The following is a 27,773-nucleotide window of genomic DNA, read 5'->3' on the forward strand; positions in this document are numbered from 1 at the left end:
AATCCCCAATGACCGGAGACACAGGGCTGGTGCGGTGCAATCCCCAATGACCAGGGACACAGGGATGGTGCGGCGCTACCCCCAGTGACTGGGGACATGGGGATGGTGCAGTGCAGCCCCCCGGTGACCGAGCACATGGTGCAGCCCAGCCTCCCCCGCTAACAGGGGACATGGTGCAGCCCAAGCCCGTGTCCGCACCCGCCCCCTCCAGCGCGGTGGGCGGGCCTGGCTATGGGCGTGGCCTCGCTTGGCCCCGCCTCCCTCCCCGTTACTTGCGCGCGGCCCGCGCCACCCCGCCCCTCCGCTCCCCTCCCCCGCGCGCTCTGCCGTGACTCCCGGCGCCATGGCGGACCTGCCCGCTGAGGCGGCCCCGGCCCCGGCCCCCGCCCTGCCGCTGCCGGCCCCGCCGGGCGGCTCGCAGCGCCTCCTCTTCTCGCACGACCTGGTGTCGGGCCGCTACCGCGGCTCCGTGCGCTTCGGCCTGGTGCGCCTCATCCACGGCGAGGACTCGGAGGAGGACTCGGATGAGGGCGGCCGAGGCACCGGCGGCGGCGCCGCCAGCTCGGGAGGCTCCGAGTCCGGGGGGCCCGGCACCGGCGGCGCGGAGGAGGGCCGCGCCAGCCCGCTGCGGCGGGGCTACGTGCGGGTGCAGTGGTACCCGGAGGGCATCAAGCAGCACGTCAAGGAGACCAAGGTAAGCGGGGCGGCCGCGGGCTCCGCCGGCTCCCGCCGACGAGGGGGCTGGCGCGGCCTCTGCGCCCGCGTGTGGCCCGCACTGGGGGGCCTGGCTCCGCCTTGGAGGCCTCCCGGGGCAGGGGCCTGCGCGGGCTGCCGGTGGCTCCTCTCCCCTCCCCTGCTCTTCGGTCCGCGGGCTGTGGTGTCCGCTGCTCCGGAGCCCCCCGCCGGAGGGGGTTTGCGGCTTTCCTTGCTTTACCCTGTCCCTGCCCGGTGTGGAGCCGCGGCCTGCGCAGGGAAGGTGGACGGGGTCCTCCAGAGTTTGAAATCCCGATCCCTTTCCCTTCCTTCATTGCGCTCCTTCTGGGAGGCCGGTGTGGGTGCTGCTGCTGGCCTTTGCTGGTGGCAGAGCACGGCTGAGGTGCTGGGGTTTGATCATAGAAGCGTATCCTAGAGTGGTTTAGGTTGGAAGGGACCTTAAAGCTCATCCAGTTCGGTCCGCAGGCAGGGACACCTCCTGCTGTTTAATAGCATAGAGAGAGGCCTGCCTGTGAAGGTGGTTTGTGCGAGCTTCCAGGTCCCTCATGCTGGGAACGTGGGCCGCTATCTCTGCCTTCATGGACAGTGTCGTCATTGCCTGTTTTCAGGGAGTCAGCAGCTGAATAGGGGAACCTCGACGTGGGGTTTCCCCATTCACATTTCAGCGGGGAGCAATTGTGGTCTGGATCTGCCCTTGTTGACGTGAGCAGGTCCCCCCCGCCGCTGAGCCATGCGTAAATCTGTGACCTCTTGATTCCATGTGAAGAGCCACAAGGTGTAGGTAGGTGTGTGTCAGAACATTCCCACTTCCCAAAGTTCGCTTGGCATACACTGACTGACAGTACAGAGACAAAAGCGAGCGAGGGGGCACTGTAATATAACACAAAGGGGCCTGCGAGGAATGGGCGTTGCACTGAACAAACCAGGCCTGCACTGGCCTTGCAGTGGGTCCTGGCCCTCGTCTGGGGTGGCAGGCGAGCTGGGAGGCTTCTGGTATGGTGTGTGCTTTGGTGGTGCAGAAATGGCCTTGTGCGCTAAAGGAGAGAGGGAAGACGGAGAGGAAGAAAGGTGTGTTGCAGTCCTACAGGCATCGGTGGGATTGCAACTGCTAACGGAATGAGCTAAATTTAGTTGGTAGTGTCATTGCACATGTGACCGGTTGGAGATAAGGAAAATGAAAACAGGTATTCAGAAAAGATACTGCCACGTGATGGGTTTCTACCTTGGGAAAATAAAAGCCTTCTTTCTCTAAAGAACCACAAATCAGTCACTGCAGCTTTCCAGTGAAATCTTTCTGTGCTGTTGCAGCAAGGATTTGTCCCAGGGTGAGTGTGGTTTAAGCACCTAAACAAAGCCACCTCGGTTTGGGTGAGTAAACACAGACTTAGGAGTTGCTATTGGGTTCCCAAATCCCGGAGTGCTAGCTCTGACTTCAGTCACTTGGTAACTGAACCCTTTGCAGTGTTAGGAAAAGCTAGACTGGGGACAGTTACGGGAATAAACTGTCTTTCCTCTTCATGGTGGTTCTCCTCTGGTGTAGGCATCTCTACCACTTTAACCTGCAGAGAAGCCTCCTGAGTGCTTGAGGAATTGAGGAGTACTTGTATTGATTTTTCCATCTGGGAAGCTGCCCGGTAACAAAATCAAGAGGCATTGTGTGCCGTCTGCACTGCAGCTCGGGGTTGCTAAAAACAAACCTGATGCCATTGGGAACATGTTATGGGACTTACCATTTTGTGGTTATAATCAGGGGTTTTGGCTGTCTGCTGGACCAGCCCTCTTTGGGTTACACTGATGTGTGAGAACCAGCCAGGTAAGCCTGATGTGCTGCTTGTTGTCTGTGCTGGAGGGGGTACAAACTGTGGGAACTACATGGGTGCCCTGAGCCTAAAGTTTGTTGCCTTTTGGGTGCTGTTGCCCGCTGTTACCTGCAGGTGCTTCTTTTAATGCCTTTGACTCTTAGCATCGTTGGCTGTGAGGCCCTTGTTTGACATCCTCAGTGTTGACTTGTGCTGGTCACAGCTAAACCATAGATTTGAGAGGGTGCTTGTGTCACCCGTGTATTTCCCTGAGCTCTTAATTCTGAAATGGGCAGAGGGTAAATGTGCTCGTGGTGCCAGGGCTTCAACTAGCCCCATCTTGTGCCTGGTTTGTGTGTTAGATTTGTTCCTGTCTCTCCCCTGTTTGTCAAGCACTTGAAGATCTATAAACCCTGGTGTATGGATTAGATAGAGTTGAGTGTTGTTATTTGAGGGTAGTGAAACACCTTTAGCTTCCAGTGCAAAGGTTAAAAGCAGCTTTCTGTACCCAGTTACAACCCTGAGCTTTCCTGGCTTTAAACTCTGGGCCAGTTACATGTTGTTTTTCAGCTAGGGAATAAGTACGCCAGTCACTCTTACTGATGCTTCTAGAAGTTCAGTGCTTGCTGTTGCTCTTTCCTGTTGGAGGTGGTAGGCGCTTAAACCCCAGCACACCATAACTGATGTTAATAGGTAATAAAACTTTGTCTTGAAGAGAGCTTTCAGTCAGTACAAAAGCCCCACCAGCTCCTCCTGTAGTAAGTGGTACATCCAAGTGCACTCCTGCCTTTGATTCCTGTGTTGATAGTCATTAACACTATCATGATGATAACATGGATTTACCCTCTGGCTCCTTGTGCTCCTTACCTGCCTTCCATGAGCCCTGTTTAAGACACTGGGAGATCATTGTTGCTGATTATTGTAAAAGCCAAGCAGGCCTGGAAGGAGCAAGCTTCCCTTTACAAGTATGTTTGCCATCCCTGTCTTTTCTGACCCAGCAAACCTGAAGAGCAGTTCCTCTGAGTGGCTAAAGCCTTACCTCTTGTCTTCATGGTACTGTTTGGTGTGATTACAACACAGGCTGTGAAATGCTGTGACCTGGTGTGAGCACATAGGGCTTTCTCTAACACGATAGCAGGAGCACTTGAGCCCAGCTGAATGCTAATTCAGGATTTCTCGGCTGCAGGTTAGCTTTCCTGCTGCATGCTTGAGCTGCCTTTGGGAACCTCACAAAGATGCTGGGATGGATTGGGTGTTAGTAATGCTCATAGGGTGCTTTAAAATGCTGCTCCCCTTCCTCCTGCCTCTCACCCGAAAGCGTGCGAGCTGTCTGCCGCCTTTCCTGTTCACAAAGCCTGTGCAAGGCAGCTTCTGCAGCTGGGGAAATGGAGAGTGCAGGTGTTGTCTTTCAGCACCTTATCTACAGGCCTTCAGCCAAGCTCCTGGCCTCCAAGATACCTGCTCTGTGTCCACCCTGGGAGGGGATGCTGGCACTGGTGTCTTGGTGTGATGCTGTGGTACACACACAGCGCTGATGGGTTTACATGTAGGGACCTTACAGGGCCCCAGGATTGCTCTAAGTGTCAAAGTACAATTGTTTATATTTTTTTTTAGCAGCCTTTTGCTTTCAAGGTCCAGGATACAGCTTGGTTTGAGTGGCTCTGACTGTTCAGCTTTGCTTTGGAGACAGATTCAGACTATCAGTGCTCCTCAGACACAACCCAGTGGCTGATGGCTTGTTAGCTGGAAATTATCTGATGTTATCTCTGTGGATTCAACTCTGCTTCGCCCCACACAGCTCTTCTGTCCCTTTTTTTTCACTGCTAGAATTTCTTGACCTCAAATACTGAGTCATGAATATAAGATTGCAGAAGTTTCTGGAGACTTTATACTCGCATCATTTCAAGGTTTTAATGAATAGTTTGTTTCTTGACTGAATTCTGCCATGTAGTTACTGCTGTGACCTCGACTTTTCAGTTCTGATCTTCCTGTGCTTACACATAAGAGAAGGAAATAAATGTTTCACTGAAGGTCTGTGTTTTCCTTCTCCGTCCCTTTGCAGACCCTCTCAGCCCTCATAGCTGGGATCCCAGCCCACGCTCTTCAGATGTTAATCCTACCTGGTGGCTCTGTGGGAACTGTCTGCAGTGGAGGGATGAAAACAGCCCAAAAATCTTCCATTATCCTACCTGGCAAGAGATTCTCTTTCTGGAAGTGCAGTGATGCAGCATGAGTGCTTTGCAGCAGGTCAGGAGGGAGAGCTCTGCCTTGCACAGGCAGGATCCTTTTCAGGAGCCATGAGGAGATGCTGGTCATAGCCCAGAACTCCAGTGTCATTGCAGCACCCCAATTCCATGCTCATAAACGATGAAGACTGGGGTTTACTGCGTGAGGAAGCTGTATGTAACCCTCTTCTTGCATCTGACATTTCAGTTAGTCTCCCAGGGGGGTTCTTTGAAACCACCTGATGTTTGTAGCCATCAGAGACAGGAGACAAGAAAAGGCTTACTGGAATTTTTTGCAGTTCTGTGTAAAATAGAACCACTTTAACGGGTGACCTTTCCATCCTGTGAGTGTCTGTTGCAAGGTTACCTACCCTCAAGTCGATTCCCCCTTTTGCTCTGATTTATTTGACTTTTGCAATATAGACTTGGGGATCATCATTAATATTTCACTGCAAAAGCAGACTCCTGCACAACTCGTGGGCTGGAAATCTCAGGAGTACTAAATAGTGTATGAATACAGCACTAAATACTGCATGGAGGGTTGTTTTGTGTACAGCGTGCAGAGTGACTTGATCATTCAGGAGTTGCAAGTGGCCACCTGGGCTAAGCAATGAGTTAGAACTACTCCAAGCCTGGATAGGAGGGTTGTTTTTAAAAGGACAAAACCTGTCCCCAGGCAGCAGGTTTTGTGACAAGATCTCTTCCAATGTGCTTGTATAGCTCCAAAAAAAGAAACCAAAGTAATAATGCTCTTAGGACCAGTAAACAAACTAATGTGCACTAAAAGCTTTAGCAGGAATCGATCAGAGCCTGTGGCAGGCTTTGAAATACCTGGCGTGTGAGGCATTTACTGCAGCATTCCCATGCAAGCTCTTCCTTCACTTGCTGTGCTGCAGCTCTGATACAGGCTGTTGCAAAGAAGCAGTTTTACCAGGTTACTATTTTTTGGCTGAAGGCTCTACATTGCAGTTAAATGGCAGAAGCTTGGACAGTTGCTTTTTGGGGCATGGTCTTTCTTACAGCAGCTGCCTTCAGCTCCTCTCTTCCGAGGAAGGACACTTTGTAATGGTTAGCATCTGTGTTGGTGCTGGGGAATAACTGTGAAGCTAAAAGCCTCTTCTCACTTGACTCTTTGACCATTTAATTACTTGGGAGATTTCAGAGGCTCAGAAGGTGGTGGCACCTTCCTAAATGCTACTGAGGAAAAACCTGTCTCATTGTTTCCACTCTGCTGTTACCTCCCACCCTCTGCTGAGTTTTGGACCAAACGGGTTGTTGTAAGCGCAGGAGCTGATGCTTTAATCTGGAAACTTCAAACTTGCTTTTGAGGTTGTCAGTCCTGGGTTTCCTGGTACTGAGGGATGCGAGATGATGGCTTGGCTGTCTTCATTTTGTGTAGTGCTCAGAGCACTTGACCTGTAACTCAGTTCAGGCTCTTTGCATAGCTGGGGTGTCCCACTTCTGAGACTCTTAGACCTGTGGCAAGGTAGGGGAATGCTAACTCCATCTTCTGGAACAACAAAAACCCTCACAGGGAGACTCCATGGGAATGTTTGGGCTTTTTCCCATTTGCTGTTGGCTGTTCCATTGCTAAGGAGATCTGTGCATGTTTGTGTCTGAAACCGAGATATGCTGCTGGCTTCATTTGTCAAGTTTCAGTTTCACCTCAACATGAGGAAGAACTTCTTTATGCTGAGGGTGGCAGAGCCCTGGAACAGGCTGCCCAGGAGGGTTGTGGAGTCCTCTTCTGCAGACATTCCTGACCCACCATGGCCATGTTCCTGTGTGGCCCTGCCTCAGCAGGGGGTTGGCCTGGAAGATCCCCAGAGATCCCTCTGACCCTGATGGTTCTGGGATTGTGTGGAGTTAAACTTCAGCAAAAGCCAGTTTCTGTTAATGGCAAGGTCCTGGGACTGGGTAGGGGATTTACCTTTGACAGCTGTGGATAAGGTTTCTTCCTGTCTGAATGTTAAGTGTTTCTGTGAAGGCAGCAGACTGCACAGGGGGGATAGAGCAATAATGAGTGTACAGGGTGATGAGCAACATCAAATGCTATGAAAAACTTGTGGTTTTGTTAGTGGAGGTGGTGGGGATTACTGCTGACTGTAATAGCTGCTTTCAGATGTGCCTAGGTTTCAAGGTGACAGGTATTCTCTTAGTTTTAGAGCTGCTCTTGGTGTGAGCTGAATGAATTGCATGGAGGATCCTGTGCCTGCTGTGGGGAGCCCAGAGCACACACAGCCTGACTTCATGCAGGTTGGGGTGTTGTGTTTCTTGACAGGAAGCATCTCTCATTGTGCATGTCAGGATTATTCTTGGTTACCTTGTGCATTTGAATGCACATCTGGCAAAAAAGCGAGCTATGGAGTTATGTCTGCTGTGCTTTCTGCTTTGGGAAGTGCTTGGGCCAGGCACTGGAAGTGGCCCAAGTGGAAACTGTGAGCATTTACTGGGCTGAAATCTTGCGAGTGTGGTGTAGATGCACACAAACATATTGATGGTGGGTAGGGCTTGATAGCTTTATGTTGGATGTGTGCTTGTCAGGAGAGGTGAGGGGAAGTATAGATGATGTTACGTTTGTCTTCTGCCTTTAATTGTGTAGGGTTTAAAGCAACTCGATGGAGAGAGATCCAATAAGCACCTGCAGATGGAATTCTTCCCTCTTACAGAATGACATGTGGATTGAGGCCAAGAGGTTGAGAGTGGTCGGATTTTAAGGCTAAGAAATCTGTACCCCTCTACATTGGACTTTGCTTTGTGAGCTGCTTTTTTAAAGGAATGACATCACCTGTATGCTTTGTTCGTCCTATGTCTGTCAGGTATGTGCTGCACTAGAGAAGCTCCATGGTTGTGGAGGAGTTTGCACTGTGGTTCAGGTTATGGGGAAGACTTAAGCTAAACAGCATTGCTGCCTGTATGCTATAAGCTACTAACCTGCTGGTCTAAATGGATAGCTGAGATGTGTGGAAGTGTTGTCTAGAGCAGGCTAGTTTTGGGGTTGAAGTTGCTCCATTAGCCTCTGGTATGGGGCAGAACTGTGGGAGTATAAGCGAAATAGGAGGAAGCCAAGATACAAAATGCTTTTTCTGCACATACACCAAGATCACAGAATCCCAGACTGGTTTGGGTTGAAGGGACCTTAAAGCTCCTCCAGCTCCAACCCCTGCCACGGGCAGGGACCCCTTCCACTAGAGCAGCTTGCTCCAAGCCCCTGTGTCCAGCCTGGCCTTGAACACTGCCAGGGATGGGGCAGCCACAGCTTCTCTGGGCACCCTGAGCCAGCGCCTCAGCACCCTTGTCATGAACGTTTCCTTCCTTATATCCAGTCTGAATCTCCCCTCTGGCAGGTTAAAGCCATTCCCCTTGACCCAAAAGTGAGACCCATCAAACTGCATCTTAAATAATTTGCCCCGTTTTTCAAGGGGGTTGACCAACCAGTTCCCTGCTGGGGATGTACACTGAATGCCATAGGTAGGCTGCTTTAATTGCAGAGCTGAATGGTTTCCTCCTGCTTTTGCCATTGTCTTTAAAATCATGACCTCTGTTTCTTCCCTCAAGAGCTGGTGCTATAACTCTTTGTGAGAGGAATGGGCAGTGTGAAAGCTGTTGATCGGAGGTGAGACCACGGGCCTGCAGCAAGGAAGGAGAGGCCAGGAGCACTTTATATCTTACCAAAGCTTTCAGACCAAGGAGAAGTTGAATTCCCAGGAGTAAATTTGAAACAAGGAAACCCTGCTCAGCTTGCATGGTTCACAGCCCCTGGTTACAGTCTCTCCAGCTTTGCCCTTTGTCCCATGAAGCAGCACTGCTTTTGTACAGTAACATTGTACCATATGGTTCTGTATTCAGCACACATCAGACCCAGCCCAGCGGTTTGGCTTTACCACTGCCTGTAAAGCTATTAAGCTTTTCTGCTTGTGAGGGAGGGGTTTGGAGGCTCGCAACTGAAGAGGCTGTTTCATCACCAGCTGGGAAGACCGGGAGCTTAAGGCTTTTAACTGTGTTTCTTTGCCCAGAGCTGGGAGTTCCTGGTGCATCATTCCAGTTGAAGTGACTGGGAGCAGTTTTCATTTGTCAGTGGCTGGTGAGCCCTCTGCTTAGTGAAGTACACTGATACTGGGAGAGCTGGAGTTAGTTCTGTAATGACTGATACATTTTTTTACCTGCTTTTGAAAGGATCTGACTTCGGAGAATAAAAGCATTTTGCTTATGAATCATTTTGGTTGTAAGAAACAGTTCTGCTTCTCTGCTGATAAGGCTACTTAGCAAGTAAGTAGCGCCTTTCATCTTCAAAGGGATAAAAAGGCTCTGATGTGGCAGTGTCTCTTTGGCTGTAAGTGTTGGAAAGGTGACAGAAACTTCCCTCTCAGGTGACTGGGGGTAGTGCCAGGCCTTGGTGGTGCTTTCCTGGGATGTGCTCAGTGCTTTCTCTATCTGAGCCTTTCTGATCAGGGCTGGAGAGCATGAGCTGTCTGCTTGGTGAAAAGCTTTTGACTTCCTCAGTGGAGTTATAGCTACAGTCTTGTCTGGGCAAGCTATTCTCACCTCAAACTATAATACATTGGTTATTTGGCATATGTATAAAGTGGGATGCTTGGAAACGGGAAGACATGCTGTATCTCTTTGTATTGAGGAGCTTGAATTTGATTTGGTTTTACTCGTATGAATAGCTATTGAGTAATCTAGCATTGTTGAAAGTTGGCTTTTAGGTATAAATCTAGTGAGCTGTGGGTCTTGAGAGGCAAGGGCAGAAATGTAGCCAGTGAAGACCTGTAGAAGGAAGCTGTTAGCTTAGTTCATAGCAGTGTTTCTAGAACTCAGTGGTGTTGCGGGCCTCTTGGCTCAAGATAACATTGATAAAGAGCTGGCCCTAGATCTCAGTCCTCAGTGAAGCAGTTGGCAGCAGCCACACTTAAACACGATTGGAACCAAGCAGTGCTCTGATCTCCAAGGAGCCCCTGTATTGCCCTTCATGCAGCTTTACTCCATGGGCACAGAGATGGCCACTTCTGCCTTACCTGCTGCTGGGGAGGGCTGGGAGGTCTCAGCCCTGGCAGCTGGTGCTGGTTTCTGCCTTGTCACCTTTGCAGTGCTGGAGGGGAGTGTACATGGGGCACTGCTTGATGCTGTTGTTCAGAGTTGATAAGGCCTCCAGCAAGGTCCTGTTTGTCCTTTGGCTTTGCCCTTCTGTCTGCTGTTGAGGATGACAGTTGGGTTTTCTGCTTGGAAGGTGGGTTATGTATCTAATCCAAGTGAATAATTCACATGGCTGTTGCAAGGAATATTCATGCTTTTGTTCAGTGCCCGAGTCCAAGTTCCTTGAAGCAGCTTTAGTCTAGAGGAAAAATAGCCACATCTTCTAAATTTAGCGTTGCTACAGTTGTGTAACAGGCTGGAAATGGTACATATTGAGCTGCCTCCTCATATCCGTGTCCTTAGCACGTGTGACTTCTGTCAGAAGCCTGTTCTCTGTCCTTGTGCCACAGGTTGTAAAAGCTGCTGGGGTTTCCCATGCTGAAGTACAATCTTGTCTTAGTGAATTGTCTGTGGGTTTCAGTTTAAAGCAGAAAATGGGAGCGGGGGAGAGGCAGGAATCTCCATCCTTCCTGGAAAACCTCTGCGTTTGGCTGTTTTATTTTAAAGCCTGCAGATGTGGATGAGTCATTTGTAAGAGGTGGGCTGGCCAACGTTGCATGTGGGAAGCTCTTCCTAAGGAGGTGTAGTAGTGCATGGTTTCTTTCTTGAGGTATATTTAATGCTGTTTGTGATTGAACATGGATTTATCCTGACTGGGGAAGCATTCTAAGCTGGAGGAAAGTCCACAGCATGAAGCAAACTGCTTAATGGATGGAGCAATTTGCTTCCTAGACTACACACCTCTGTAGAGTCCTGAAATACGGAAGGAAGAGAGCACCTTGCAGAATTACACAGCAGGGAAGGTGACACTGCAGAGGAAGAGCCAGAATTCCCGGCTGCTTCCATTAGGAAGAAACTTGAGGGGTTTCAAATCCATCATCCTCGTGTGTCAGTGCTCTGAGCTCTCGCCCTGTGTGTAACAATTGGCCAGTCACATGCAGAGTGTTACTGGCTCAGTAACTGCCTTTTCACCCGAGCATCCGACCTGTGCAGCTGACTTGGCTGGTTTGCCCTTTTGCCTCTGGGGCTGGAAACTTCCTCTGTTTGGTTTTGTGGGGGTTTGGGGATTGTGCTGGGACATGACAGAGAAACTGGTTCACAAACAAAACCTTCCCTGTCATGATAGAGCAGAGTGCTAAGTGCACAGTGACTTTACTGTAATGAAACGTGTGCTGGGCAGGCACAACCTGGGATCACTCCTAGGTACTGGTGAGGGCACCCTGAGCAGGTCCCTGCTGTCACATCAGGGAAGGTCTGTCATAAAGAGTTACCTGTTTGCTTGGATGCCTTGAATTGGGAAGCTCTCCCAGTCTTGAGGAGTAAATGTGTAATTTCCAGCATAAACATGCAGGTAGTTTACACCCATCTTGTGCTAAAAGCAAACCTGGCTCCCAAGTAGCTTCTTGTCTTTACAATGTGCTGTTATGTGGTGAAGCACAACCATTTTCTCCCTTTCACATGCTTTCTGGATCAGAATTGGCTCTGGCTGCCCTGCTCAGCCTCGAGTACCTTGTTGAATGGTATTAATGTTTCCTTCCTGCGGCTGCTTTTATCTGAGCCCAAGTGTTAGATGAAAACTTAACACTTCCCGTATCATGTACTCTTTGGATTTCACAGGAGGATTACGTGATCTGCTCTCGTGTTTCTTGTTTGGTGGGGATCTTAGAGCAAGATTAATAATTTATGGGGGGAAAGAATCACAAATATGGAAACTGATGTGGTCATTGTAATGCATGTGTAAAATCTTCAGTTGGAGGAGTCTGTTTTTCTCCAGTGTTGGCACTTTGAGATCTGGAAGGAATCCAGGCTGAGTTCCTGGCTTCCTCCTAATTGTGCTGTGTGTATGTTTATTTCTTCTGTTCTCAGTAATGTAATTTCATAGAATCCCAGCCTGGTTTGGGTTGGAAGGGACCTTAAAGCTCGTCCAGTCCCAACCCCTGCCACAGGCAGGGAGCCCTTCCACTAGAGCAGCTTGCTCCAAGCCCCTGTGTCCAACCTGGCCTTGAACACTGCCAGGGATGGGGCAGCCACAGCTTCTCTGGGCACCCTGTGCCAGCGCCTCAGCACCCTCACAGGGAAGAGCTTCTGCCTAAGAGCTCATCTCAGTCTCCCCTGTTTCAGTTTGAACCCATCACCCCTTGTCCTGTCACTGCAGTCTCTGGTGAAGAGTTCCTTATTTAATACACGATCACCATCCATGGATACTGGTTAGCATTTAGAATTTATCTTCTCTTGCACAGGTATTACAATAATTGAGTTGAATTATGTCTTAGTGTAGTGAATGGGACCTGAGTGTGTGTTGCAGTAATTCTGTGTATTCTACTGTTTAATTGGCATTGGGATGCAAACACACAATGTGTATTCACACCTAATGTGTGTACCTCACAGGGATGCTTTGGCTTCTTTTGTTTCTGCCCCATGCTGTTGCTTTCTCTTCAGATTAGCATATGTACAACCATGCAAGCAAGGAAGTTTTGTAGAGAAGATACTCTTATCTGAGGCCTCCCATAGCTGGCACCCTTGCTGTGAAATGAGCGCACGCTGCAAAAGCTGTTTTCTTTTTCCCTTTAGCAGTTGTGGAGATGGTTGGAAGCTGATGGGGAGCCCCTACATGTTCGGTTTGACAGCTTGCATTTGACCTTCTTGGCCGCCATCAGTTGGGTAGTCCCATCTCATCACCCACCCTACCTCTGATAGTTACTGTTGGGTGCACTTTACTGCCTGTGGTGACTGACATGAACCTAAAAACTTGTGATAATGGAATGAATCTCTTCTAACCTGGCATTGGTAAGTGTTTGCTATCAGGAGAGCTGAGAAATGAAGGGACTGAACAGAGCAGCTTTTAAAGGTGGTGTTTGTAGGACAGATTCCCGGCTTCCAGCTCCTGTACCTGCTTCTCTAAATGAGTGTTGCCCTCTTAATGCTGCCCGGGTGAGCATGCAGAGGGGGCAACAAACTCTGGGTGGAAAGCTCTTGCTTTCCACAACTTGGATTTTACAACTGCTTAGTAGAGTTTTGGCAAGCCATTCTGCGGGAGCATTTCTGAGTAGTGCCCTGCAGCTCCTGCTGCTGTGGAGCTCCTGTGGAAGAATCCTGTTGATGCGAAGATGGCAGTGAACCCAACACCCCAGGAGCTGGAGGGTCCAAGAGATTAGCTTTGGAAGGCAGCATAAGAAGTCCTTTATGAAATGCCCTTCGTTCTTGTTGGTGCTGCTAACTTCGCTCCAGTTGGGTTCAGATTGCTACAGTGCTGGCAGTGAAGGTGTAAAACAGAAGATGAAGGATCAGACAACAGAGTGATGTTGATGGCATCATTGTCCAACCTGTGTGTACTCCTGAGCATGGTAGAAAAGACACCAAATTGCAGTTCTTGAGTGCTGGCTAGGCTCTAGCTTGTCCCTACTGTGCTGTAAGAGGATGGCGTGTATTACTGCTGCTGTAGGCAGAAGTTTGGTGTGATAACAGGGCTTTCATAGTTCTTTCTTTCAGTTTTATACCATTTTATTGCTTCAGAGGCCCTTAAGTGTTCATGGCCCTTAAGTGTTAAGTGTAATCCCTTTGATTAAGTTTAGCTTTCTTCTCATACCACTCTCAGGTGCCTCAAAGATCCTTTCTCCCCACACATTTATCCTCCCATCCCTTATCTTTTCTATTTTCATTTTCCCCTGGGGGTTCAGTTACTCAGAGCAGTAACATGTTTGTTGTTCTTCAGAGAGTGGTCCATCCCTGTGCTTGGTTGCATCTGACAGGAGGAGCGATGTTGAGCTGGGTTTTATGTTTTCCTGCCAATGCACAACCACTGGTATGTGAGCTAAAAGGGCATTTTCCCCACTTAGCTGCTGTAGGGTATTTGAAATGAAGCAGAGTCCTCTGTGTTCTGAGGAAAAGCAAAACAAAGGGTGTTTATGTTCCCATGTAGAAATGAGGCTCCAGTGGGAACACCACAAGGTTAGTAGGTGCTATGGGCATAGCTAGTGCTGCTCCTTCCAGCTTAGCCTCATCCCAGCATGCTTTTATCTTGTGCTTTCAAGAGAAGAAGGTACCTGTCATGTTCAACTACACCCTGATTTACCCGAAGTGGCAAATCTCCATTAGAGACCAGGAAGAGCTTTTAATCAGAAGTGACAGTGTGTGGTCTGTGATTTGCACCCAGGCCTCGAGTGCTGGGTGAAATTACCTTTCTTGACACCCACCTTGCTATAAATAGCTGTTTTAACTGGAGGCACATGTCACTTGGGTGAAACCTGAGTGATGGGGGGAATGCACATCTCTGAGCAGAGGCGTTGTCTTGCTTTATCAGATGTATCGAAAGCTGCACATCTCTGCCAAGCGATGCTGTAATGGTGAGGCAGCTATTGATCAGAGCTGCGCTCTCAAGTGTTTTGAAGCTGTAATAGTGTCCTGAATCATCCCTGTGCTCCATTCACAAAAGCTGCTGCTGCTGTTAGTGTCACACTGATAGATCTGTATTGGTTCTATCCCACCCGACTCCCCCAGCATAAGCGATTTATACGTTTTTCCAGGAAACTCCATACTTTTCCAGTGCCCTCCTTTTGTGCGCATCACAAAGGGGTGGTTTTCCTGTTACTGAGTGTTGTCTGAGTGCCCAGACTGTTGGTAACATGTAGCAATATGCTTTTTGGTGCAGTGTCAGAGTATCTCCACAATTCTCTCTTTATAATTGTCCTCTTTCAGGGGAAGCCATGGTGACTTCCCTGCTTGAAGCATTTATTCATCACGCGCCATCTCTGCACCGTTGCTGTAGGACTTGGCTTCTGATGCTGAGGTGTTCTGCAAGAGGAAAACTGCAGCTTGTCTTGATGCATTCAAGCCTGGAGTGTTACTTGAACTTTGTGGAGAGGTCTCTGATTGGTGCATGTGAAAGAAGAGGAGGAGGATTCAATTGCAAATCTCACTTGCCATTATCATGATGGCTTTCTGAGATGAAGAGCTCTGCCCATCATCGCATCCTCTTGAAAGGAGAGCAGCAGCTTCTTTTTAAACTTCATTTTCTTTTAAAGCTACTGTATCAAAATCATCTTTGCTGAATGAAACAGAGCCAGGACTTTTGAATTACAGGCTTTGATTTTGAAGCCCATTTCAGATCTTCGGGCTGTTCCTGTTCAAAACGCATGTGACACTTCAAAGCTTTAGCACTGAGGTGCTTGGAGGCTTCAGGTGGCTGGGTGGAGAACGTGACTGGAGGGTGCCTATTGCAGTTACCATTACTGGTGAATCTCCAACACCCAGAGCCTGTGGAAGCTATCTCTGTGTTTGTGACTGTTAAGGATGCTTAGTGCTGGTTCCTGTGGGTGGGGTAGCTGTGGCAGTGTCATCCTGAAAAGGTTCTGAAACACGGCTGTATTGGAAGACTCGAGCGCTGATGGACAAGCACGTGCCACACCACCACATCAGTGTTTAATAATCCCCATTTTTGTTACCATCTCAGTTTGCTGCGCGGACTGAAATCTAGGAAGAACTCTGAATTTGGGGCTGAAACATGTACGCTTTGTGCATGGAAGAAGGAAGCGTGGTAAGAATAGAGGTGGAGGCTCCATGCTGAGGGCTCAGGAATTGGGGTGGTAAGAGTTGGAGTTCCCTTAAAATCATCTTGCCCAGAAAGGTGACATTTGCCTCTTGAGTTGGAAATGGAGATTTGTGAAAGGGGAACTGTACACAAACCATCCATCAGTGCAAGCCCTGCAGGTGAGGGATGGCTTCAGAGGTGACTTGTATTTCTGCTGGGACTCTGTCGCAAAGGGTTTGTGTTACTGCTGATCTTTCAGCTTAAATCTAAGTTACGGCTTAAGTTACCCTAAAAATCTGGGGTTAAAGTTTGCTTCTGAAAGAGGTGCTCCACTATGGGCTCTTCTTATCTTGAGGTAATTGTGAAGAGTAACCTCATCTTGGTCTGAACGTTGACAAAAGTAGAGAGATGAGCTCAGTGGCCATTGAGGATGTCATACTACAGGCTCCACAAACCCTTCTGTATGGATTTTCAGTGAGGTTGGTTGTTTCTTATTGTGTAGAGAATTCAACCCTCATAGGTTGAAGCCTTTGGAGAATCTGCTTGTCCTGCCTCCTCCAGTGGCTTGTCCCCCAGGCCAGGAGGAGTTAATGATGTTGTACTCCCAGGTGATGCTTCAGTGGTTGAGATTTGAAAAGAAAACACTTAAAAATGGCAAGAGAAATGACAGTTCAGCCAAGGGCTGTGTGAAGAGAGGGAGGAGGATGAGCAGACTTCACATCTTCATCCCTTGCCATGACTGTTATGCTCTGGTAGAGCTCAGTGTGAGGTGTGTGCTTGCACACAGCCGAGTTTGGGATCTTTGCTTCATTTTGTCAAGTCTGGCACATGGGATGGAGCAGTTTGAGAGAGGATGTGATGCTTAACCTCAGGACCTTGAGAGGTGCTGGTGCTGCAGCGGGGGAATAGGATGTGGCAGCAGCGGTGCTGGTGGTGGGTCCTGCCACAGCGTTAGGCTCTGCCTGCCCTGTGGTAGGTCACCAGCATCTGCACATGGTCTGGCTGCTGCCTTAGTGCAGACAAGGCCTGTGTCACCGGCATTCCCCAGCCTGTGTGTCAGGGGAGCTGCACTTGTGCAGGAAAGGAGTTTATACCCTAACAAAGGAGAGGGCGTTCTTGTTTCTCTCCCGTTGGAGGGAACTTTACGCCTGATCTCAGTTCTGTTTGGGATGATGAGAACAAAAGGGGGAAAATGGTGGGATTTCTTTTCATCTGTGGCTTTCTTACCACGCCCCTGGTGATCTCATAGCTGCTTAAATCTCAGCCCTAGCGCTATGCAACATAATCCTTGTCATTTGGTGACAGCTTATTGTATGCACATTCTCTGTGCGCCTCCTCATCTGAACTGCTTCATATACCAAAGCAGGAGGCATTCCTATTGCTCTCAGTGCTGTTGAGCCTTGCAGTGTTGGGTGTATCCTGTTCTGCATCATGCATCAACAAAGCTAACAGCCTTTGGAGGGATCTTGGATCTTTATTGCTGGTGGTAATAGAAAGGGCACAAAATTGATGTGGGTCAGCTTGTAGAAACTGCAGGGGTTTTAAACAGCTAAAATAGACACAGGATTGCAGAAGGGTAAATCTGAAATGCTTCATCCTGATGGGGAGAGCACATTGACCAAATGGGTGTTTTCCAAAGGCAGTGGCAGTTAAGATGTGTTATTCTGTCACTGCTTTTCTGCTCCTGCTTGGTTCCTGTCGCAGCCCTGATGCCCTCGGAGGCAGCTGTTGTCCCAGAAGCTTGATGCCCTTTGTCCGTGTCCCTGGTGTGTCAGGGGAAAGCCCTTAAGGAAGGGCCTTCCTCCCTGATATTGTTGCCCAAGAGCAGTTCTGCACGAATTCCTTCTCTCTTTCTGATTTGGGTTTTTTTTTAAGGTTGGTTTTTTTGCTGTAGTAGTAGTGGAGAGGTTACATCTTGGAATCTCTTTGAGTTTCCCAAAACTTTGGGGTAATAAGGGTAAGGTGTAATCCTTACATGTCAGCTCCTGCTCCCTCTGTGTTTTAGTGCAGCCGGTGAGTCTGCTTGTCCCCGTGTTCTCGTTACCAGTGGCTCATGGGCTTCTTTCTTTGGAGACAAGAAGTAAGGTTGGTGACTGCCCCAAAGACTGCTGGTTTCATCTTTCTTCTCAAATCCAATGTTGGCTTCAGTTTCAGCAGGAGACACCCCCTTGCATAAGGAGGTAAAGCATCTAGCCGGGGCCATGCATGTGCAGGCTCTGTGTTCACCCATCCCAGTGGTCTCTGGAGCAGAGGGTGCTGGTCAGATTGGGCTGCAGATACTGTTGCCTTCCTTGGACTTGATGGCTGTTCTACCTCTCTCTTTCCTGGAGCTTTTGTAGCTGTGTATTATCTGAAGAGACATGAGGCTGCCCCATGCATCCCTGCTGAACCCTGAAAAACTGCTGGAGCTGATTAAAGAGGCACGTTCCCCCTGGAGATTGGCCTCCTCCAAGCACGGGAATGTAGGTCATGGTTAAGTATATAAAATGCAAAAAAGACTCTATTGTAATGGCAGCATTTCACCCAGATAATCCTGTGAGGTCCTCACACTAATAGCAAACCTGTTCTTCCATACGTGCTATTTAACATGACTCATTAAGCAAACCTAATTGAGTAGCAGCTTCAGCCCTACTAAATGCCATGGCACAAGTGATTCCTAAGGCTTTAGGAATCATGACCAGTGCATCCTCCTGTCTGCTGGGCTTTCTCCATACAAATCTGTATTCTCAGCCTTCAGTGCCCAAGGCCATGGCAAAGGAGGGAAGCAGCAAGGTGTAAGACACTGTTAAGTACCTGATGGGATAAAGGGAATGTTGCATACATGGCTGGCTGAGCCAGGCACCTAGGTCCAGGGTAGCGAGGAATGAATCCAGGCTGATGAATTAAGTGGGATGGAAGCTGGCTCTGTGTGGAGAAGGGGGTGCTCTGTGTTCACTGGGTGGTGTTGTAACATGCAGGAGATCTCCTAAAGCACACCTGAGAAGTGGTGTATCTAAAAAGAAATCTCTCAAAGCCTGTCAATGCCTGTTGGGGATGAGTCTGAGGCTCATCTGATGCAGATCTTCCCAGCTGAAGACCTTTCACTACAGAATTCTGTCACATCAGGTGCTTTTGCATGGTTACTGTGTACTAGCACTAGCTGCATTTCAGTGGCTGGTAACACAGTACTTTCACATATACACAGCCTGCAAAGTTGGGGAATCTTAATTCAAGTACAAAAGTCACTGTTGTAAGCATAGGAGCATCCTGTGGCTGGTCTGACTTGACTTGAGCTGCTGGAGGTTGTGCTTCCCACTCAGGAGCTTGCCAAATCTGAGGAGTACACAGTGGCAGTAATGAGCCAGGGCAGCTTTAAGGAAGATCCCAGTTTGTCTGCCTAATGAGGAATGACCATCTAGTGCAGCCTAAGGCTTTGCAACCCATGGACCATCCCAGGACATGCCTGGGACTCAGCATCCTGGAGCAGTTCTGCTTACGAATGTGCTAACGCTCTTCAGTTCACACCACCTGGCTTTTCAGTGACTGAAGTCTGCTGTCCAGTCACTGCCTTCCACAGTCACCAGCCTGCAGCCCTGTCCCCTGCCTCACCATGGCATTTTGGCAGTGCTGGTTGGAGGCAGAGTTCTGTTAACCGCCATTTTAGGGGAGGCAGGGAGGAGGAGGCCGAGCGCTGCTCTGGCTGTCAGGGGAGCAGAGCTCTCTAAATCATCTTGTGAGGGTGCTTTTATAGTGTTCGCAAACCTATAACTGTGTTTATGGCTCAGTGTTTCACCAGGGCTGTGATGGGCTGAAATCCCTCTATTATAACTGAAGCCATTAAAGCAAAGAACATGTTCTGGATATGGCACATAACAAAGAGCCTGGTATTAAAGCAAAATACGCACTTACCTACTATATATGTGCATAGCAATCTATCCTCCAAAAAAGGTTATTTTAGGAAGCAAGCATCAAGTGAATTACAGTTCCAGGAAATATGGGCTCCCTGTCAAGGGTAACTGGCTGGCTTTAAGACAAGGCTGTTGATTAGTTGTTCACCAGACTGTTTGTATGCTTTGGTGCAAAGGTATCCAGATGCACAAGGCACACATTTGGAGTCGTGGCACTGTAGGGGCAGGGATCAGTGGTTTTGTACTTGATTAGCTGCATCAGTTGTCCTTAGTGGTTTTCCATCTTGGTTAAGATATTCCAAAGAGCCTGTTAGCACAGGTACAGTGCAGCACTCTGTCACATCTGTGTTAAGGGATCTAGCGCCTTTCTGCTGTGAAAGGCAAATGCTTTGTTTTAATGGGGAAAGAAAAAGCCTCACTGACAGCCGTGTGTCTGTTTGGAGCAGAACTGCTGACTTGAGGCAAACGAGCTCTTACTGCTTTCTGCTCATGCTCTCTAGAGTGAGCACTTATTCCTCTAAGGGCATCCTCAGCAGAGCTACTTACATCCAGTCAGGTTACACCTGAGAGAGTCCATGGAGGCAGTGAAGATGCTCAGAGATTAAAGACCTCTGCTCATCTCAGGCCTTGGGCTGAGCTAGCAGCTCTGGAGGGGGGTGGCAAGGTTAGGGGGGAGCAAATGCTCTTTATACGTGTGCAGTATTTGACTGTCACATGGAAGGAGGGAGACTGGTTCCACCCCTCGTGTTTGATCTGTCTGTCAGCATCCCAGGGAAGCCAAGACCTTGTGCCCAACCAGTGTGTCAGTGTCCCATTGTAGGGACCCTTTCCTGACCAGTCCTGCTGGACTGGGGGCAGTTCCACTGATCAGGGAATCGTAAGGGGACCCCTCAGTGGCTCTTCCCACTTTGTGATCCACTGGCAGGATCACCTCCTTCAAAAGAGTCTTAAATCCCAGTTAGGGAAGTTCTGAGGCTTTAGTCCTTGCCATTTCTAGGAAGATAACGAGCTTTGGGGTGAGTTTGGTAACACCCAATCTTCCCTTGCCTGTAAGAGGTGACCTTTTAGAGTTGTTAGTGAAAGGGCAGCTCCAGGTTTAGAATGGGAACTGCCTACAAAACCAGGGTACATCCGGCTGTATTGCTCCTCTGGTTTCAATGCCATTGGTACAAGTATTTACTTATAGCACAGTGACTTGTGTGAGCCATTTATATATGTGCTTTTTGTTGCCAAGGAAGGGAAAGGAAGAGAAAAAGAAGATTCCCAGAGCTGTAATTCTGGAATTACTGTCACGTCAAATGTGCTGCTGAATAACTGAGTGGATACCTGTGAAGTGACACGGAGAGGAGAGCAGTGTTTGGATGCAGATGCTGGATGTTCTGCTGGGCAAATGCTGTGTTGTTTTAGGTTGCTGGCACAGATCTGGAGAGCTTATGATAGATGGTTTAGGTATCAGCCTAGAAAACACCTGAAGGCAAAAGGATGTGGTAGTTTTGTGTGATCACATTGATGGGGTTTAAATACGATGTTGAAAGCTTTGTGCTCTGACTGAGATGGTGAGGAAGGAAAAGTCAGTCCACTGGACTTTAACCTGTGCAAGGAGGTGAACCAGGGCTTTGCTCTGGGAGTACAAAGTGAGACTCTGAAGGGGTTTGACATTTCTGTGTCCATATTGCATCATTGCTGTCACCAGCCCTGGTGAGATTGTCTCGGAGTTATTATAGGGAATTACAGGTTGGTGGGTTTTGTATTATAGGATGCACAAACAGGAGGCAATGGATTAAACCTGTTCAGGCTGAGGATGTTTCAGGCTTCCCCAGCCATTCCACAAGTGATTAATTCACCCCTTGAATAAACAGGCGTGTTCCGGTGCAGGGCTTGCAGAAAATCAGTCCTTAAATAACTGGGTTTTGTAGCCCGCTGTATGGATTCAGTAGGGACTGTTGCTTCTTTTTGTAATGGCCAGTACAGCATTTATGTAGGGGGGGATAATTGAAACCCTTTCAGTGAATAGAAAATGCAGCTGAGGTTTTTTGGGCAATGATGCAATTGTGCTGCATTGTCCCAGTAGCATTCACACACTTCTGCAGTGTGAGCTGGGGGAGTGGCTTTGCTGTTTGTCGGGAGTGAATGCACTCATGGGGTACCTACGCTGCACTGAATGCGAGGTGGGCTCTCTGTAGCATTCCAGAGGTTGCTTGAACTGGTTGTAAAGGCTTTGATTACGCTCTCTGAAACCAATACCTGACTTAGGTGGTTCAGGAAGCATGTTATTTAACAGAAGGCTTCACAGAATGCGTGCTGTGTCTTGCAGCTAGGCACGGTACCTCTTAAACCAGCTCCTGCCTTGGCTCTGTGCAAGGAGGAACTGGAGAGATGACCCTAAAACTGCCCTGGCTGGTCCTGACAAGGAGGCAGTGATGATACTGGTGTCCTTGTGAGCTAAATCTGTTTCCCTTGAGTGCTCTTAATCATCAGCTGTGGAAACTGCCCCCATCTCCAGCCTGAGCATCCCATATTTCTCAGCTCAGTTAGCAGATTTACCCAGGCTCTGATCTGCTTCATGAACTTCACTGCTCTGCCTCGTCTCCTTGGGCTTCAGCCAGCCTGTCTGTCCATGCAGCATTCTGTATGTAGCGGAGCACTAAGGCTCTGCAGTGTGTTTGGGGAGGGTGTTCTGCCTGTGACACCAGCCAGGACTCTTTCTCCAAGGGGATGCTCTGGCTCAGAGCAGGCAGGACACTCAGAGGAACTACGAGAGATGGGTCAGCTCCATGCCCTCGCTGCCCAGGACTGACTTGGCACTGTAGCATGACACAGCATTTGCTGTGCTTTCAGCTCCAGCTATTTATAAATGGCTTTTCAGTGGTATTTTGTCTGCTCTAGGAGACTCTGTACTTGATAAAAGAATTCTGCCTAAGTTTATTAGATTTGCTGCAGTTCCTACACCTCAAGGAGTATTTTGGTTCCATGGCAGGGCTCTAGCTCTGGGTCTAAACATGGTTGAATGTGAGGGAATTGCTCCTTAAGGTACGTCTGCAGTCAGGCCCCTAAAGTGATTTTGCCCTGCAGGCTGGACTTGCATTGGGTCTTATGTGCAAGCCAAAACTGCCGTGCTAGGGATTTAAGGCTAATCTCTTCCCTTTCTCCTAGGAAAGAAGATTGCAGCCCCTGTGGAACATTGCTGTCTGTGGGGAAGGGGCTGCTTGTGAGGGTGGTACAGGAGGCTCTGGGCTGTACCACGCTAACCAGCCTGTGTCAGCCTCCCCTGTTCGGTTGTTACATGACTGACATCCTATCAAAGAGCTCTGGCTGTGTCCAGAATCTTAAGCAGCTTTATAAATAGTGTTGCTCAAACTGCCTGTGTGTGCAGAGACTGTGAACGACCGGGGGAGACCAAAATATTATTGCTTCAGTTTGTGAACCAGTCCAAAAACTGGAGCAAGGAAACCTTGGTTATCATCCCCTGCAATGCAAAGCACACATCTGGGGGGGGGGGGGGGGCTGGCTGTTAGAGAGGCAGCACTGCTGGAGATTGCAGGCTGTGTCACTCAGAAAACATGAATATATAAATCTTCTTAAAGCATCTTAAACTGTTCTTTCTCTCCTTGCCTGCTGCCTTAAAGCTGCTTGCAGGTTATGCTGTCTGTGAATAACTGTGAACAATTAGAAGCTAATTTAAATGGCTGGTTTGTATTTGCAGCAGCAGCACATGAGCTAACCAGCTGGAGAGCAGACACAGTGATTCTCTGTTGAGATGTCTCCTCTTGTGTTCCCCGGTGGGTTTGGCAAGGTGGATGTTTGCTGCGGGCTAAGGAGTTCCTCCTGCACACAGTGACCTGATTGCAAGGGGAGAGAGGATGCTTCATGCCTTAGCGCACACTTAACCACCAACCCAGCAGAGACCAGCTTTGGCTCAGCAGAAGAGCTCTCCCTGGTTTGCTTCAGGAATACTTTTTATGGATCCACTCTTTATTCCTACTCTCAAAGATGCAGGAAGGTGGGTGCACTGTGCCTCAGGAGGGGGTTAGTCAGCAGTAGTCACACAGATCTCCTTGCAGCATCCTTTTTAGCCTCTGGAAAGGCAGATGGAGGTTCAAGCAGCCCCACTCTTTCCTCCAGGCCTGGCAGTGTGCTGCAGATGCCACTCAGAATGGCGAGTGACTAATCTCCACGCCACTGATGGTGTCCAGATGGCAACCCCAGCGTGGTCCAGCAAGGTGGAAGGCCCTGCTGCATTGTAATGCCATCTCCCTCCCAGGGCAGCAGTCTGAGCAATCCTTTTGCTTGAGGTAAAGAGCTACTGGACAGACCCTTCTTGCACACAAGGAAGAACACAGCTTAACTGGCCATGGGTTGCTGGGAATCCCAGGGATCTGCGCTGGTGGCTAAAATGGGCTTCTCTTCTGTCCACACTGGTTGGTGTTGGCATCCAGGTGAGCTTTTTAGGGGAGTCTCTTCTAGCAGTCAGATGCATCTCGCTTAGACCTTGTCTAAGGTCTAAGATACTGCAAAAAAACTCAGCACAGCCCCTGTTCCCCCCCTGGATGGTGACGTGTCCACCAAGGTTTCCAGGTCCTGCTTAAGCTGGGCCTGGGTGTCTGTAGAGATGATGTGCTCCTCACGGCTGCTTTCTGCTGGCTCTGACCCCGCTTTCCAGGAGTGCCGAGACAGCCTGTCTGCGACAAGTGTTGCCTGGTGTATGTATAGGCAAAATGTTGTCTCCTTTCCTGCTTACTGCTTCCACCCAGCTTCTCCTGTGTCTCTAACCACGGCCTGGTGTATTTTCAGGTAACAGTGCCATCTGGTGCTAGAGCACTGCTCTCTTATCAAGCTTTTTCCACGTTCTTAGGCAGAGGTAGTAGGACAGTATTGCTTTTAATCAGCCATCTTACTGTAAGAAAATGGGAGGAGGGGAGTCCTGTGATGATCTGCTTGTGGGACACTAAAAGGGGCAATGCTTTATGCCTGGCTTGCCTTTTCTGTTAAGGAAGTGATTTTCCTGGAACTGCTATACCCACAAGACTGAGTCCACAAAGCAAGAGTATACAAAGCACTGAGGAGGAGGATCATAGCTTTTACTATGAACTGCTGCTGAGAAGAAAAATTTGATGTTTGTATTAAATCTTGTCACTGGGGACATTTAAAAGATTCCCTGTAGGAGCCTTAGTGGCTTCCTGCTGGAGTGACTGGTCAGTAAATCATAGACTCGTTTGGGCTGGAAAGGACCTTAAGATCATCCAGTTCCAACCCCCTGCCACAGGCAGGGACACCTTCCACTAGAGCAGCTTGCTCCAAGCCCTTGTGTCCAACCTGGCCTTGAACACTGCCAGGGATGGGGCAGCCACAGCTTCTCTGGGCACCCTGTGCCAGTGCCTCAGCACCCTCACAGGGAAGAACTTGTGCCTAAGAGCTCATCTCAGTCGCTCCTCTTTGTGATTTTGCACACTCGGAGTTTGCTTTGCATTCCCAGATGTAGAAGCTGTTGATTGATTGATGTGAGTACATGGGATATAAGCCTGTTAGAACAAGTAGAGCAGCACTTGATGACAAGGTTGCACAAAGTCAGGCTTCTCTGTAACTCTTCCTCGTGGCCCTGAAGCTTATTCATGCCTGTTGAGTTCAGAACAGAGTGTCTCTGTTGAGCAGGCTACTGAGGTCCTCGTCCTTGCAGCCAGAGCTGGCACTTGGGTACCAGGTTGTCTTTGGTGCTTTACCCCTTCTTCAGGCATGTAACCCAGGCTGATGTGCAAGTGGGTTCCCTGTTGCTGCATCCCTTTTGTGATGAGTGGTGGTGCTCAGAATGTGAGACTAAAGGTGCTGAGAAGCTAAGAGTTGATGGTTATAGGTGGGATTTGCCTCCAAGTGAAGCAAAGAACAAGGCGGATTTATGCAGCTCTCCTCGTTCTACTTCCAGGATCCTGTTCTCACAACTGCATTGCTGCCTCTGCTGGGAAATGATCCTAAACCTACTTTTTCTTCCTTCGGATAATAACCCAGTAACCTTCCTGTTGTCTTGTCTTCCTTCCTGTGAATCACTGCCTCATACTTTGTCTTCATTCACAGACCGGTGTGTTCACCAGGCCAGGCAATGTGGCTTGTGGTGTTTCCCAAACCATCATGCAACTTTGCAGAGCTACGGAAGCAATTTGTTGCCAGTGTAACAAATAATAGTTGACAACCTTGGACAAGGCAAACCCTAGTAAAAGATTTACTTTTGCTAAGCAAAAGACTCACATTGAAGCCAGATTCCTCTGCTCCAAAGCACAGCATTTGCCCACATTAGAATTAAGCTGAATTTTTGTTGTATGCAGTGATTTGTTGTGATTTTTCAGCTGAATTCCACTTCCTGGAGAAAGAAAGTGGAGCTTTTCAAGGTCTTTCTGCCAGAAGGTTCAAAGGTGGTATTTGGGGGGGGGGGGGGGGGAAGATGCTGCAGCAGTGTGTGGCTGTGAGTGAAGGACTGGGAGGAACTGCGCTGTGGTACTTAAAGGATGGAAAGATACTCTGCCACCACGGAACTTTACTGCCCAAAAATAATGGGAAGGGTAAAAAGTCCCAGCAGTATGGTGCTCAGAAGTGCAGACGGGGACAAAAGTAGGATCACTGCAAGTAGGTGTGCAGAAAGGGGAGGCTCAGGAAGCTTCAACTTGAAGCGGAAGTCGGAAGGAACTCAGCTGAGTGACACAGCTTCAGGTCTCTGTGTCTCCATGATGAGAGATAGCAACAACTTAGAGCTGTGGGTCTGCCTTAGGAGAGCTGCAGGTCCCAGGGGAGGATGGCAGTGTTGGGAGGTTATAAAAAGGAATGACACAGCGGGATTTTGAAGCTGGCTGTGTCACAAACCTTCACTGCTGGCAGTGCTGAAAGGGAGCAGGGATGCGCAGCCAGAGATCTGATTCCTGTGTTTCAGACTGCCTGATCTGTGGCGCTGGGAAGGTTTCCCTCCTCTGCTGTAAACAGTTGGTGTGTAATTTGATCAAAATTCTTTTTCCCTTAGTAAAGGAGCTTTGAAGCTGTTGTAGGCATTCAGCTGGTAAATTTAGAGCAGTGTGTGATGGCCTGAGGATGGAAGCTGCTGTATTCATCCCTACCAGCAATGAGATCATCGAGTCATGGAACGGTTTGGGTTGGAAGGGACTGTTGAATCACACAATGGTTTGGGTTGGAAGGGTCCTTAAAGATCATCCAGTTCTAAACCCTGTGCCATGGAGGGGGGTTCATTACCAGATCTTCATGAGCTCTTTAGGAAATCCTGCTTTAGGCCATGCCTTTTTTTCCTGACAAGGTGCTACATCCGCGCTATACCATCAAACCCCCAGCAGTTTCCTGGTACCAGGCACTGCTAGGGGTGGGCTTAGTGGTGAATCTGAACTGTGTGCTGCTGGTTGTGCGGTGCTGAATGTTGGCTGATTTAGAGCTGTTGGGTGCATGAACAAAAGAATGGGAATAGGTTAGCAGTTGGCTGCCTGCAGGTAGTGCTGCATGTGATGCAAAGGGGCTTGATTTCATTTTGGCTCTGTGGTTTCCTTTAAAGTATTCATTTCAGTTTTGGGGAGTCTTTTAGCATCTTTGCCTCCCCCCGCTCTGTTCTGCCCACAGCGGAAGGAAGGGTGTTTGGCCCTGCCCACAACAGCCTCATGAGCAAGCTTTTGGACTCTTTTGCACTAAATGCAGGAAACAAAGATGCTGCTCACTGCCCTTCCCTTGCTTTGACCAATCCAAATGGGGAGCTGGTGGTTCCTGAGTCACTCAAGGGATTTTTGAGTTAAATACAGGCCATGTTGAGCTTGTCAGTAACTTCAGATATTTTCTCCTTTAGTAATTCTGAGTGCTTTGAGATGACAAGTGAGGTCATGATGTTAGGAAAAGGCAGATGATGTTAAAAAGCAAAGTGGCTAAAACCCGAAATGCACCTAAAGGCATTGGTTATGTGGCAGAGAGGACCCTGTTCTGTTGTAAGGTGCTGGGAGCCGCACACCGCTGGCATCTACTCCTTGATCAGGCAGGAGTTCAGACTGTCCCAATGGGTGTATTTCTTCTGTAAGGCAGGAGTCTCCACAACCTCCTGTCTCACTTTCTGTCTGCAAGAGCTGCACACAGCATATGTTTGCTATGTGGGAGTACCCAGGAGCCATCACAGGCACAACTTCCGTGCTGATCAGTGCAGAAGCCTAATTCTCATAGTTCTGCAGCTGCATCCCTCAAAGGTTGCTTTGAAAACCTGTGTTGTGCAGCTCTTCCGGGTAGCAGAATTCCAGTTCTCAGGAGTTTCAGTTTCCAGTAGCCTGTTTTCTACCCATTTCTCCTATCTTCCTTCCCATAAAACCCAGTGTGGCTGGAAACCTCCAGTTGTTAGAAGCGAAGCAAATCTGAGCTTCCATGGGATTCTTGGCTCTTGCTGCTTCATCCTCTCTCCTCCTGCTTTGCTTTTCAGACAGTGTGCAGTGCAGTATGATCAATGTAACGCAAGTCTCGCAAGGGA

The 27,773-nt window shown here is 48.9% G+C and overlaps 1 protein-coding gene across 2 annotated transcripts in view; it reads left to right on the forward strand.

Moving 5' to 3' along the window:
• The first annotated feature begins 325 nt into the window (after window positions 1–325).
• UBE2O (ubiquitin conjugating enzyme E2 O) overlaps window positions 326–27,773 on the forward strand; it is a 62,348-nt gene continuing 34,900 nt past the window's right edge. The window contains exon 1 of one of the 2 annotated variants that reach the window (XM_061455638.1): window positions 326–694. In XM_061455638.1, the coding sequence (XP_061311622.1) occupies window positions 344–694 (351 nt within the window). In that variant the 5' untranslated portion in view covers window positions 326–343. Of the gene's footprint in view, window positions 695–15,254; window positions 15,408–27,773 lie in introns of those variants that run through there. The other variant, XM_061455639.1, reaches the window with a different exon arrangement.

Source organism: Pezoporus flaviventris, unplaced genomic scaffold (assembly GCF_033815535.1).
Source record: "Pezoporus flaviventris isolate CSIRO_AGI_PZ_B2104156 unplaced genomic scaffold, CSIRO_AGI_Pfla_v1 ptg000020l, whole genome shotgun sequence".
NCBI lineage: Eukaryota > Metazoa > Chordata > Aves > Psittaciformes > Psittacidae > Pezoporus > Pezoporus flaviventris.